The sequence below is a fragment of the Phoca vitulina genome, unplaced genomic scaffold, assembly GCF_004348235.1.
Source record: "Phoca vitulina isolate PV1807 unplaced genomic scaffold, GSC_HSeal_1.0 scaffold48, whole genome shotgun sequence".
Lineage (NCBI taxonomy): Eukaryota > Metazoa > Chordata > Mammalia > Carnivora > Phocidae > Phoca > Phoca vitulina.
Genome location: NW_022589751.1, coordinates 8,071,609 through 8,084,524, shown reverse-complemented (window position 1 = coordinate 8,084,524; position 12,916 = coordinate 8,071,609). Strand labels below are relative to the sequence as shown.

Here is a 12,916-nt window from a genome sequence, read left to right as displayed (position 1 = left end):
TTTTTTGCTGAGCAAGGAGCCCAACGCGGGGCTCAATCCCAGGACTCTGGGATCATGACCTGAGCCGAAGGCAGACACTTAACCAATTATATACCTTAAACGGTCAGAGGAGTTGTGCAAATATGATTAAGTTCAGGATTTTATTTATTTATTTGAAAGAGAGAGCACACACGTGCCAGAGAGAGAGAGAGAGAGCATGAGCCGGGGTGGGAGAGTGGGTGGAGGGGTAGAGGGAGAGGAAGAAGCAGACTCTCCACTGAGCAGGGACTCCAATGTGGGGCTCCATCCCAGGATCCCCAGATCATGGCCTGAGTTGAAGTCAGATGCTTAACTGACTGAGCCACCTAGGTGCCCCTCTTCAGGGTTTTAAAATGAGGAGGTTATCCTAAATCAGCCAGGTAGACGAAATGTAATCACATAGTCCTTAGGAGAGGGAGGCAGGAAGATTAGAATAAGTACAAGAAAATAAGCAAGAAGATGGGACTGTTGGGAGGAAAGAGTCATGAGCCAAGGAATGCTGGCAGCATCTCAAAGCTGTAAAGGCAGGGAAATGGATCCTTTCCTAGAGCCTCAGAAGAAAGCAGCCTTGCCAGCACCTTGATTTTAGCCCACGAACACAGATATTGGACTTTTGAACTCCGAATTATAAGTAAGTAGTAAATCTGTGTTGTTTTGAGCCACTGACTTGGTGGTCATTTGTTATAGCAGCATTAGGAAACTCATACAAATACTATCTACCCCCTAGGTTTATCAGCAAGGTTAATTAACATGAAACATGCAAAGTGGCAAACACATTGTAGAAGGTGAAGGATGGGGAAAGTGATGATGGAGAAGAGTTTACAAGTTTCAGTAAGAATCTCAGGGTAGGGGTGCCTGGGTGGTGCAGTTGGTTGACCATCCAACTCGTGGTCTTTGGCTCAGGTGGTGATCTCAGGGTCATGGGATCGAGCCCCATGCCAGGCTCTTGCTGAGTTCAGTTTGCTAAAGTTCCTCTCTCCCTCTGCCCCTCCCTGGCCCCCCCTCAAATAAATTAATTAATTAATTAAAAAAAAAGAATCTCAGGGTAGGCTTCACGGAGAAGGTAACTTTAGAACACACACACAAATGTGTGGCACACACATTTGCTAATACTTCCGTTAAAATCTTTTCATATACCAATCAAGGTTTAAAGGAATATAATACAGTTCTAATTTGTACCTTTTATTTCTAAGATCTTTTCATGTGTTCAGGAACCATTTCATTTCCTTTTCTGTAATCTGTCCATTCATTTGCCCATGTTTTTATTATTTAGAATTTTCCATGGCATATTGTATAGTAGAAAAACAGCAAGTTGTAGCATATTATGTGTTATTATGAGGCCAATAGTAAAGAATCATTTTTAATTTCATGATATAATATATATTATGTGTGAATATATACTTTGGATATATATTATGTTTATGTATATCTATCCTCATATGTTCTCTTAAAAATGCATGCCAAAGTATAAAAAGTTTTGTCTAGGAGATGAGCTGGCAGAAGGTAGTAGGTGATGCTCATTTTATACACTTAAACACATAAGAAAAAAAATGATGGAAATTATTTGACTGGTATAAGATGTCTAGTTGTCTATGTTTTAGATAAAGAATTTAGGATCATAGCATCACACAGCCATCACACTTGTGTTAGGTATAAAACAATGTGCTGGAAAGTAGAAAAAAGACTATCTAGTGATGGCCCCCAGGGATTTTGTTCTAGGTCAGAGAGCAAAGAATGACCCTTAGAAGATTTGATTAGCAATATGAAAGCATACGTTAATACCTGACTAAGTTTGAAACAAACTCATACCAACATGTCAAATCTTTGGTGTTCAAAGTGACACCAAAGCAGAGAAATGAATTCTAACACAATTATTCCTTACCCCCATTGCTGAAATTCTATTACCCGGCTCCTGGACACAACTTTTCTCACTTTTAAATCCAAACCTCAAGTAAATGTAGGTGACACTGAGCCCAGAGAGCTTTCCTGCCCTCTCCCCCGTTGCCCCTCCTGTGCTTATCATTACGAGGACAGCATGGTGTGGCCTCTTTGGACTCTATTTTCTTCCATATCTTACCTGTATTATGCAAAAAAGAAGGAAAGTCTAAAAACTGGCTCAGCAAATAATAAGGCTTTCCATTTACAACATGCAGAGGACAAATGACTGTGTGTTAGCGTATACGAATCATTTGGTTTTGTTCCATGGTGATAACATGGTAATAGCTCAATATTAGATAAGTATATGTGGTGGCAAATACAAGTGTTATAGAGTATAAACAGCAGCACAGCATGTGTACAATGAAATTCTGGAAACTTTGCTCTTTTTTTTTTTTTAAAGATTTTATTTATTTGAGAGAGTGAGCGAACGAGAGAGCGAGCACAAGCCGGAGAGGAGGAGAGGGAGAAGCAGACTCCCCGCTGAGCAGGGAGCCCGAAGTGGGGCTCGGTCACAGGACTCCAGGATCATGACCTGAACCGAAGGCAGACATTAAACCGACTGAGCCACCCAGGCGCCCCTGGAAACTTTCCTTTAATGGAGGTTGGATGTTCACTGGGTATGGAGGGACTGGGGAAGTAGGAGATGAGGTCAGACAGTGCATCCCCAGCAGTGAGGAGGTGAATGATGCCCCATAGGAGGAGGAGTCACAGACATCAGCACAGGGGCAGGCAGATGGTCTGCCCTTCCTCACATGGGAATGAAGCACACCTGGTAGGGGGGTGGGACATGGCCAAACCCACTGGCAATAGGGGTGGTATCAATGTCCTTTGGGTCAACCAGAGATTTCAGGGTAAATTTCTGTAAAATGGTGGTCAGGAATAAAAACAGCTCCATTCGGGCCAGTCCTTCTCCCACGCATACTCGTTTTCCTGAAAATAACAAATACAAGGGATCTGTTCCTTGAACACTACGTTTCGAACTGCAACAAGAAGTATGCCAAAAGAAGTATCTGATGAATGACTGAACTGATGGAGAGCTGGAAGGAAGGTTAGAGGGGCAGATGGATAGAAGGATGGAAATGCTTGCTATTCACCTAGTGTCTTGACAGGAACCCTTCATTCAGCAAATATCTATTGAGTATCAGGCCTACATCAAGCATTCATTATGTATTTCCACATTACAACTGCTCTCTTCACATTTCCAATTTCCATACATCTTTGTAGAAACACACCCACTTGTCCAAGTGCTTTGGAGGGAGAAGGACTAAGAGAAGGGAATTCATATATCTGTGTCAAAGATTTTTTTTCCTTCATGTGATTTCAAAAGCACATGTCTATATGTGTCACTCTCTCACTTTAAAATATTCAGTGTGTCCCTGATCTGTCCTATGAGGTGAGGTCAAATGGGTGGAACTGACCCTCCACATTCTGTACCCAGTCTGACGTTCCCTATCCCTCCTTCCATCCTCCATACCCTCTACTCTCGGTTCTAGCCATACCCAATCTTCATCAATCTCCAACACACCATGACATTTCCAGCTTTATCTCATGCTGTTTCCTTTGGTTAAGGTGCACTTCTCTTATACTTCTTTCAGGACCTAAGTCTCATGTCATTTCCTCTCCATAATCCCTATGATCCCCTCCGGCAGTAGAGTCTTGCCTTCTCTGGGTTTCCTCAGCATCTTATTCACTCTTCAATTAAAGCATAGATCCTCACCTTGAATCATAGTTTTCTGTTTATTTCTTTTTCTACCATGCTAAAATGTGCATTCCTTGTAGGGAAGGCTCAGTCCTTGACATCTTGGTATGTACAGTGCAAGACCCAAAGCAGGCATCAAAAGCCATCAGATAAATGAAGGGGACTCCATCGCCAGAGACTCAGCACACACTATAGATGTGGAGACGCAATATCCAAGATACATGATCTTGAGTGGAGGACAATCAGGTGCCTTGGAACCACTGCAGGGCATTCTGCCACTTTCCCAAGGTTTCCTTGATGCTGTGGTTAGTTGGCAGGTTCTGACCTCCTCAATCTATAGAAATGTCCTGCTCCTATGGTCCACTTTGTAAAAGCAGCCCGTCCCCCTCTTCTTTCCCCCGCTCCCTGTCCCCTGTGAGGCAGCTCAAATTCCCTTTCTGCTGGTAGAATGTGCTTATTCCAGTATAAACTCTGCCTCACTGTGGAGTATGAGTGAGCAGGAAGCACGCAGCTTCCTCTTCTGGTCTCCTGAGCAGCCTGGGCTTTCCTCTCCCACAACACTAGTCTAATGATCTGTTTACTAATCTGCTTCCATAACTAGAGTGTTACCCCTTTGGTGTCCATGCTGTGCTTGTGGGTGCCTGTCACCCCAGAGCTCACTCTGGGGAGTGAGGGATATCATATAGAAGATAATTTTTTTTTTTAAGATTGTATTTATTTATTTGAGAGAGAGTACTAGCGGGAGGCAGGGGAGGGCAGAGGGACAAGCAGGTTCCCACTGAGTGGGGAGCTTGATGCAAGGCTTAATCCCAGGACCCTTAGATCATGACCTGAGCCAAAGTCAGACACCTAACCGACTGAGCCACCCAGGCGACCCACATAGAAGACATTTAACTCAGGGGGCCTTGGGTGGCTCAGTCAGTTAAGTGGCTGCCTTCAGCTCCCATCATGATCCCATCAGAGTCCTGGGAGCAAGCCCCGCATCAGGCTCCCTGCTTGGTGGGAATCTGCTTGTCCCTTTGCCTGCCCCACAGCCCCCACTCCCATCCCCCACCCCCACCCTGCTCAGCAGGGAGCCTGCTTCTCCTTCTCCCTCTGCCACTCCCCTTGCTTGTGCCTCTCTCTCTCTTTCTCTCTCAAATAAATAATTTTTAAAAAAGATACTTAACTCAAAGTTGAGGAGTTATATACCTTTCTCATGGCCAGTGAGTAAAGTCTAAATGAGTTTCAGCTGCTGCTAAGAGAAGCTCTTGGTAGCTTAGTGATATATCTAGAGGCAGAATTCAATGAACCTATTCTCTAACTTTCTCACTTTGGAAAAACTGGGTCACCCAGCCAAAGTTCCAATAATGACGATGTATGCTGAGTGGGGGAAAGTGCATGGGCATTAGGAGTGATGCTTTTGGTCATGGACAAAGAACAATTCTACCCACCCCAGGGCAGGCAACGTGTAAGTTTCAACTGATCCCCCCAAAATATTTTGTCCCCTTCAGCACCTAAGGAATTTAATTTTTATTACCTGCTGAGAAAGCCACGAAATGGTCACTCTTCTTAAAGTTGCCGCTATCATCCAGGAAGTGGGCAGGGTCAAATATCTCTGGGTTGGGGAATTCTTGGTCATCATGGAGCACAGAAGTCAGTGATGTTAATATGGTTGTGCCCTGGAATGAACAGATGAAGATAAACTGGGTTATAAATTATAGAAGTTGTAGAGCTGGAAGAAATGTGGCAAATCACTTAGTTCAATCTTTTGATATTTATGTGAGGAATCCCTTCCAAAGAAGGACAGTGGCATTTCCGGCCAGACAGACCAAGTAATAAACAGGGATGAGATTAAGGCCAGTGCTAGTCAGGATGCTAATATGGCTTCCAATAGGGTCTGAATCCCCTCCACTGATCACAGTGTTCGGACACTTGTATCTGTCTCACTCCCTGCTCTATTTCATCGCTCCGGTTTTCATACCTCTCACGTGGATTATGGTTTAAAATGGAAGCGTCTAGGGGTGCCTGGGTAGCTCAGTCAGTTGAGTGTCCCACTCTTGGTTTCGGCTCAGGTTGTGATCTCAGGGTGGTAAGATGGAGCCCCATTTCTGGCTCCACAGAGTCTGCTTGGGATCCTCTCTCTCCCTCTGCCTCTCCCTTTGCTCTTCCTCCTGCTCGTGCTCTCTCTCTCAAATAAATAAATAAATAAAAATCTTATTAATAAATAAATAAATAAATAAAATGGAAGCCTCTGTTGGCTCTTGAAAAGTCAGGAGTATTTGGAATCTGTTCCTAGGGCTTTTAAAAACAGGGGTTTGATCTGGTTTGAAATGACTCTGGTGGAGCACCTGGCTGGCTCAGTCAGTAGAGCATGAGGCTTTTGATCCTGAGGTTGTGCGTTCACACCCCATACTGGGCATAGAGGTTACTTAAAAAAATGACTGGTAAATCTATGCAGACAGAAACAGATTAGTGGTTGTCAGGGGCTGGATGGAGGGAGGGAGGGAGAGAGGGAGGGAGGAGTGGGGAATGACTGCTTGATGGGTAAGGGATCTACTTTTGGACTGATGAAAATGTTCTGGAACTAGACAGTATCTATGGCTGCACAACACAGTGACTGTACTAAGCTTCATTGAATTGTGCACTTAAAATACCTAAATGGTAACTTTTATGTTCTGTATATTTTACCACAGTAAAAAAGGAAAATTTGGGGCACCTGGGTGGCTCAGTTGGTTAAGTGACTGCCTTTGGCTCGGGTCACGATCCCAGAGTTCCAGGATCGAGTCCCGCATCAGGCTCCCAGCTCAGCAGGGAGTATGCTTCTCCCTCTGACCCTCTCCCTTCTCATGCTCTCTCTCTCTCTCTCTCAAATAAATAAACAAAATCTTAAATAAAAAAAAAAGAAAACTTGCTCAAGAGAAAAAAATGACTTCTTCGACAATATGACAAATACACTAACAAGTAATGAGTATTTATCTTTGGGATGCAATTTGTTTCTCTTAATTTACAAAAGGGGTGGCACCTGGGTTGCTTGGTTGGTTGGACATCCAACTTTGGTTTCAGCTTGGGTCATGATCTCAGGGTCGTGGGATTGAGCACCATGTTGGGTACATACTCAGCACGGAGTCTGCTTGTCCCTCTCCCTTTGATCCTCCCCCCACTTGCACACTCTCTCTCACTCTCTCTCAAATAATTTCTTTTAGTGCGGGGGCGGGCACCGGGTAGCTCAGTCAGTTAAGCATCTGACTCTTGATTTAGGCTCAGGTCATGATCTCAGGGTGGTGAGATTGAGCCCGGCATTGGGCTCCACTCTCAGCAGGGAGTCTGCTTGAGATTCTCTCTCTCTCCTCTCCCCTCTCCCCACTCTTCCCACTCACACTCTGTCTCTCTAAAATAAATGAATAAATAAAATCTTTAAAAAAATAAAAATAAAAATGTGGGGGAACTCTTTGTTATAGATGAATCCTAGCTATACATAGATACACACACACACAAACATGCCCCAATAATAAAATTTAAAAACTTATCATTTTTATCAAGTAAAGATCATTAATTAATGCTAAAACTGTTGGATCAATGATTTGGGAAACAGGATATTTACAAGGTCTTAAAGTACCATGCCACAGATTTTTTTATTAATTACCTATGAAAAATAGAACCCCAACAACAGAAAATTATGGCAGATACCTCCTTCACAAGTCAGTACCTTAGCATCACCAATGATGGTATAAATTGATATTACACATCTCCAGCCAAAATGTGATGTAGTGGGACATACACAACATCACCTATGTAATTTTTTTCCCCAAAACACAGAATTGAAATCTAATCTCAAAAACGAAAACAAAAACCACACCAAACCAGACTGAGAAATATTCCACATGACAACTGTCCTGGACTCTTCAAAACTGTCAGTGTATTGAAATGAAACAAATAAAGGAAACGTAAATGTTCTTTATAAAAAGGGCCTAAAGGGACAGATAATCAAATTATATACATATTCCTTGATTAGCTACTAGATGCCCCCTCAAAAAAAGCTATTAAAGAGTATCTTAGGATACATGAAAAAATGTAATTACAGGCTATATGTTAGATAAAATTATTGTATACATGATAATTCCTTGAGTGTGAATGCTGTTATTGCTGTGCAGGAAGCCCTCATTCTTAGAAGACAGATACTGAAGTATTTAGGAGTGAGGTAGATTGATGGACATAGGTAGATATGCACTTAATATATAGATGTATACACATTTTCATATATATTATTTATATATACATAAAACATTACATAGTCATTGTGTGTGTGTGTGTGTTTAAAGGCTATTTAGATTTTTTACCTTTTTAAATTAAAAATTGGAAGGAAATTCCATCCTCTAAGTTTATCATATTTAAGGTCTATAATTTTGTTTTCAAAATTGCCTTATATATTTTAAGACAAGTAGTATGTGAAAATGTTACTTTAAGAAAAAGCTAGTATATTTTCAATAAATGATGCTGGGACAAGTGGATATCCATAACAAAAAAAAAAGTACAATTCCTACTTCACACTATAAGTAAAAATGAACTTTAAATGGATCACAGACCTAAATAGAAAAGCTAAGAGTATAAGACTTGTAGAAGAAAACATAAGGGCAAATATTTGGGAACTTGTGTTGGCAACAAATTTTTCAGATAGGACACAAAAGCACAAGTCAAAATATAAAAAAATTGATAAATTGGACTCCATCAAAATTCAAAACTTCTGCTCTTTGAAAGCTAAAGAAAGGAAAGAAGAAGAAGAAGAAAAAAAAAACACCCCAACAGATTGAGAGTGAATGTTAGCAACACCTACATGTGATACAAGACTTGCATGCAAAATATATAAAGGATTGCAATAATTAAATAAGGCAAATGACCCAATAAAAAATAGGAATAATAATTTCAGCACTCTACCAAAGAATATATATGAGTGGTCAATCAGCACATGAAAAGAAGTAAAATATCATTATCCATCCAGAAAAGAGAAGTAAAACAAAATGTGGTATCACCACACAACCCCTTCTAGTATCTAAAATTTAAAAAGGGGTGCCTGGGTGGCTCAGTTGGTTAAGCGACTGACTTCCGCTTGGGTCATGATCCTGGAGTCTCAGGATGGAGTCCCGCATTGGGCTCCCTGCTTGACGGGGAGTCTGCTTCTCCCTCTGACCCTACCCCTTCTCATGCGTGCTCTCTCTCTCATTCTCTGTCTCTCAAATAAATAAATAAAATCTTAAAAAAATAAAAATAAAAATAAAATAAAATTTAAAAAGACCAACCAGGGAAAGTGGTGGAGGGGGCCTAAAGCAACTGGAACTCTCATACGTTGCTAGTGGGAAAGTAAAATGTCACAGCCACATTTAGAAAACAATTTGACGGTTTTTTATAAACAGTTAAGCAAAGTCCCCCTCCTAAGCACTGACCCAAAAGAAAACAAAATTTATGTCCACACTAAAATCTGTATGCAAATGTTCACAGCACCTTTATTCAAATGGCCCAAAACTGGAAACAACCCAAATATCCATCAATCAGTGAATGGATAAACAATTTGTGGCACTCGATATGATGAAAGCTACTCATCAAAACAAGCAACAAACTAATGGTACATGTGATAACAAAGAAATCTCAAACACATTCCGCCACATAAAAAAAGACATTATATTGATTACAAAGGCTTACACTGATTACAAATTATACTACTTTTATGTCACATTCCATTATGTTGCATTCTTTAAAAGGCAAAACCATAGAACCAAAAGTACATCACTGGTTACCAAGGGTTGAAACTGGGGGAGGTGAATTGACTGTAAAAGGAGAATGAGGGAAATTTTTGAGATGATAGAAATGTTTTATATCTTAGTTGTAGTGCTAGTTACATGACATCATATATTGATCAAAACTCACTAGACTTTACCCTTAAAAATATGAATTTTATTTGGTATAACTTATTGTTTCTGTATATTGTCTCTGTTCCTTGCTGGCCTATGTTACTTTTGGGCTCTATCTTTGTGTAAAGGATCCCTTTTAACATTTAATATTTCTTGCAGGCCTGGTTTAGTGCTCACAAATTCTTTTAGTTTCTGTTTGTCCTGGAAGGTTTTTTTATCACTCCTTCTATTTTGAATGACATCCTAACTGGATAAAATATTCTTGGCTGCATATTTTTCTAATTTAGCACCCCGAATATATCATGCTAGTCCTTTCTGGCCTGCCAGGTCTCTGTGGAGAGGTCTGCTGCCAGTCTAATGTTTCTACCCTTGTAGACCTCTTGTCCCAAGCTGCTTTCAGGATTTACTCTTTGTCTCTGAGATTTGCAAGTTTCACTATCATATGTCAGGATATTGACCTATTTCTATTGATTTTGAGGGGGGTTCTCTGTGCCTCCTGGACTTGAATGCCTGTTTCCTTCCCCAGATTAGGGAAGTTCTCCACTATAATTTGCTCCAATATATCTTCTGCCCCCCTCTCTCTCTTTCTCTCTCCCCCTTTCCTCTTCTTCTGGGATCCCAATTATTCTAATATTGTTTCGCTTTATGGTATCACTTATCGCTTGAATTCGCCCCTCGTGCTTGAATTCTTCCCTCGTGATCCAGTAGTTGTTTCTCTCTCTTTTTCTCAGCTTCTTTATTCGCCATCATTTGGTCTTCTATATCACCAATTCTCTCTTCTGCTCCATTTATCCTAGCAGTTAGAGCCTCCATTTTTTTTATTGCATCTCATTAATAGCCTATTTGATTTCAACTTGAATAGATTTTAGTTCTTTTCTTTCTCTAGAAAGGGATTCTCTACTGTCTTCTATGCTTTTTTCAAGCCCTGCTAGTATCTTTAAATTGCCATTCTGAACTCTAGTTCTGACATCTTACTTATGTCCATTATGATTAGGTCCCTGGCAGTCAGTACTGCCTCTTGTTCTCTTCTTTGACGTGAGGTTTTCTGTCTTGTCATTCTTGCAGAAAGTGGTCGCTTTTCTATTTGTAGAGTTGCACCTATTCTTTTGGGTCTCTGGTTGAGTTCGCAGGTGAATGATTTTATAGCTATCTAGCTGAATTCCTGGGACCAGACGAAACTAAGGTCTCCTACTCCTCCGCCATCCTGGACTATCTCTCCTCAAAGGTGTTTTCTCAACCATTTCAAAGTTATATGTAGGAGGACTATTTTAGCCTCTCCTTATTTTTCTACTTCAGCCCATAAAATATGAACATTTGTCTTCTTGAAAGATTAAGTACACAATCCTTCATCTGAAACCCCTGGGGCCTAATGTGTTTTCAAATTCAGAATTGTTTGACTTGTTAGAAAAATATTATGATGTATATACCATAAATTTTAAAATACTCCCAATAATGTGGTATCATATAATCAAATACATTGATACTACTTTTTTTTTTTTTTTTAGATTTTAAGTAATCTCTACACCCAACGTGGGGCTTAAATTTACAAACGCAAGATCAAGAATTGGCGCTCTATTGACTGAGCCAGCAGGTTGCCTCCACACTGATATTTCTTTATTAAAACATGAATAGTCACACAAAGAGGACTCAATAAGGAATAAAAATAGATTTATTTCAGTTCAAGTAAGGTTTTGGTCATCGAATGAAATGGCAACAAACTTATATTTATTTTTATTTTTTAAATTTTTAGTATTGCAGAACTAAGGATGGTTTTAAGATAAGGATTTAAGTATTACAGAAAAAAAACCTTAGATCAGTCCTATCCAATACAGTGGCCTTGAGTGATCCATGGTTACTTAGATTTAAATTAAAGCTAATTGTAAGTATATGAAATGTAAAGTTTAAATATTAATTATTAAAACAAAAATTAAACCAGATCACAGAACTGTGTACGTGGAAATTATAAATCCATAAATTATTAATAATGGTAAGTGAATTTGTAAAGGTTGTTAGATATAAAGTCATCAAAATAAAAAAATCAATTATATTTCCATATACCAAAAAAGTAGAAAAGGCATTTAAAAAAATTATACAATTTATAATAACATAAAAAATATCATTTATCTAGGAAAAACCTAAAAGATGTACAAGCCACTGCACTGAAAACAATATTGAAAAAATTAAAGAAAGCCCAAATAAATTGGGAGAATATACCATATCCGTGAAAGATTCAACATTCCAACATGTCAATTGTTTTCAAATTAATTTACTATCACCCTGATAAAAACCATTGCCAAGTGCTTTGGATAACTGACAAATTGATACTAAAATTTATTTGGAAATGTAAATAGCTAAGAGAAGCCAAAACAATATTAAAGAAATAGAACAAATTTGGAAGACTTACACAGCCCGATATCAAAACCTATCATAAAAATGTATAGCCTCAAACTGGAAACAGCACAAAATTCATCAAGCTGCCACATGTATGATTTTTGCATTCTCTCATCCATATTGGTAGAGGATTGAAACCATACTGTGAATATGAGAACTTAAAGAGCACTGAAATTAGGTGTAGGAGAAACACATCTTACCTTGGGGATGAAATAGTTTCTGAATTTAATGTCACAGGTCACTGCATGAAGCAGGTTGTTTGGGACAAGGTCAATGTATCTCTGGATCTCATGCAATACTGCATTCGTGTAGGGCATGCGGCTCCTGTCTTGCATGCAAGGGGTCTGGTGTCTGCCAATTACACAGTCAATCTCTTCCTGGACTTTAGCTGATAAAACACAAATGAGACTGATGAAAAAAGAAACAAATGCATATACATTTACATGCCAATTCAGGTTATATGAACACTTTGAAGGTGTTCCAACATCATTATAAACATCAGTTATATGTCCAGAAGTACACCCTGCCCTCCATGCTGGCCATACCTGTGACTTTTGGGTGCTTCAGCAGCATCAGGAGACCATATCGTAGGGTGGTGCTTGTTGTCCCTGTCCCAGCTGCAAACAAATCAGCTGCAGTGTTTATCAAGTTTTCAGAAGTAAACTCCAACTGCTCATTGTACTTTTCCTAGGAATTATTTGATGCAATTATTTGCTGCTTTGCCAGCATATGTAATTACAATAAATCTAAAATAACACATGTTATAAAGTTAATCAAACTTAGAAACTGGAGAGTGCAGTGTTAAAATAACAACAACTGTATGGTATGGCAAATTGTATGGATTAGTTGACCCAATCTTCATTTCCTATTCCCTTACCCCTTGCTTGCCTACAAATTCCATTTCCTAGCCTCTTTTGCAACTACACTGGCAAACAACCGATTTCTTACCAATGGCCCATTTTTTTTCCTAAAGATTTTAATCTAT

The 12,916-nt window shown here is 39.7% G+C and overlaps 1 protein-coding gene across 2 annotated transcripts in view; it reads right to left on the bottom strand.

The window, feature by feature from the left end:
• Positions 1-12,916, bottom strand: part of LOC116649523 (cytochrome P450 2C41-like) — a 58,773-nt gene that overhangs the window by 28,604 nt on the left and 17,253 nt on the right. The window contains exons 6-9 of one of the 2 annotated variants that reach the window (XM_032432414.1): positions 12,477-12,618; positions 12,132-12,319; positions 5,175-5,316; positions 2,535-2,886 (exon numbers count right to left, since the gene is read on the bottom strand). In XM_032432414.1, the coding sequence (XP_032288305.1) occupies positions 2,705-2,886; positions 5,175-5,316; positions 12,132-12,319; positions 12,477-12,618 (654 nt within the window). In that variant the 3' untranslated portion in view covers positions 2,535-2,704. Of the gene's footprint in view, positions 1-2,534; positions 2,887-5,174; positions 5,317-12,131; positions 12,320-12,476; positions 12,619-12,916 lie in introns of those variants that run through there. The other variant, XM_032432413.1, reaches the window with a different exon arrangement.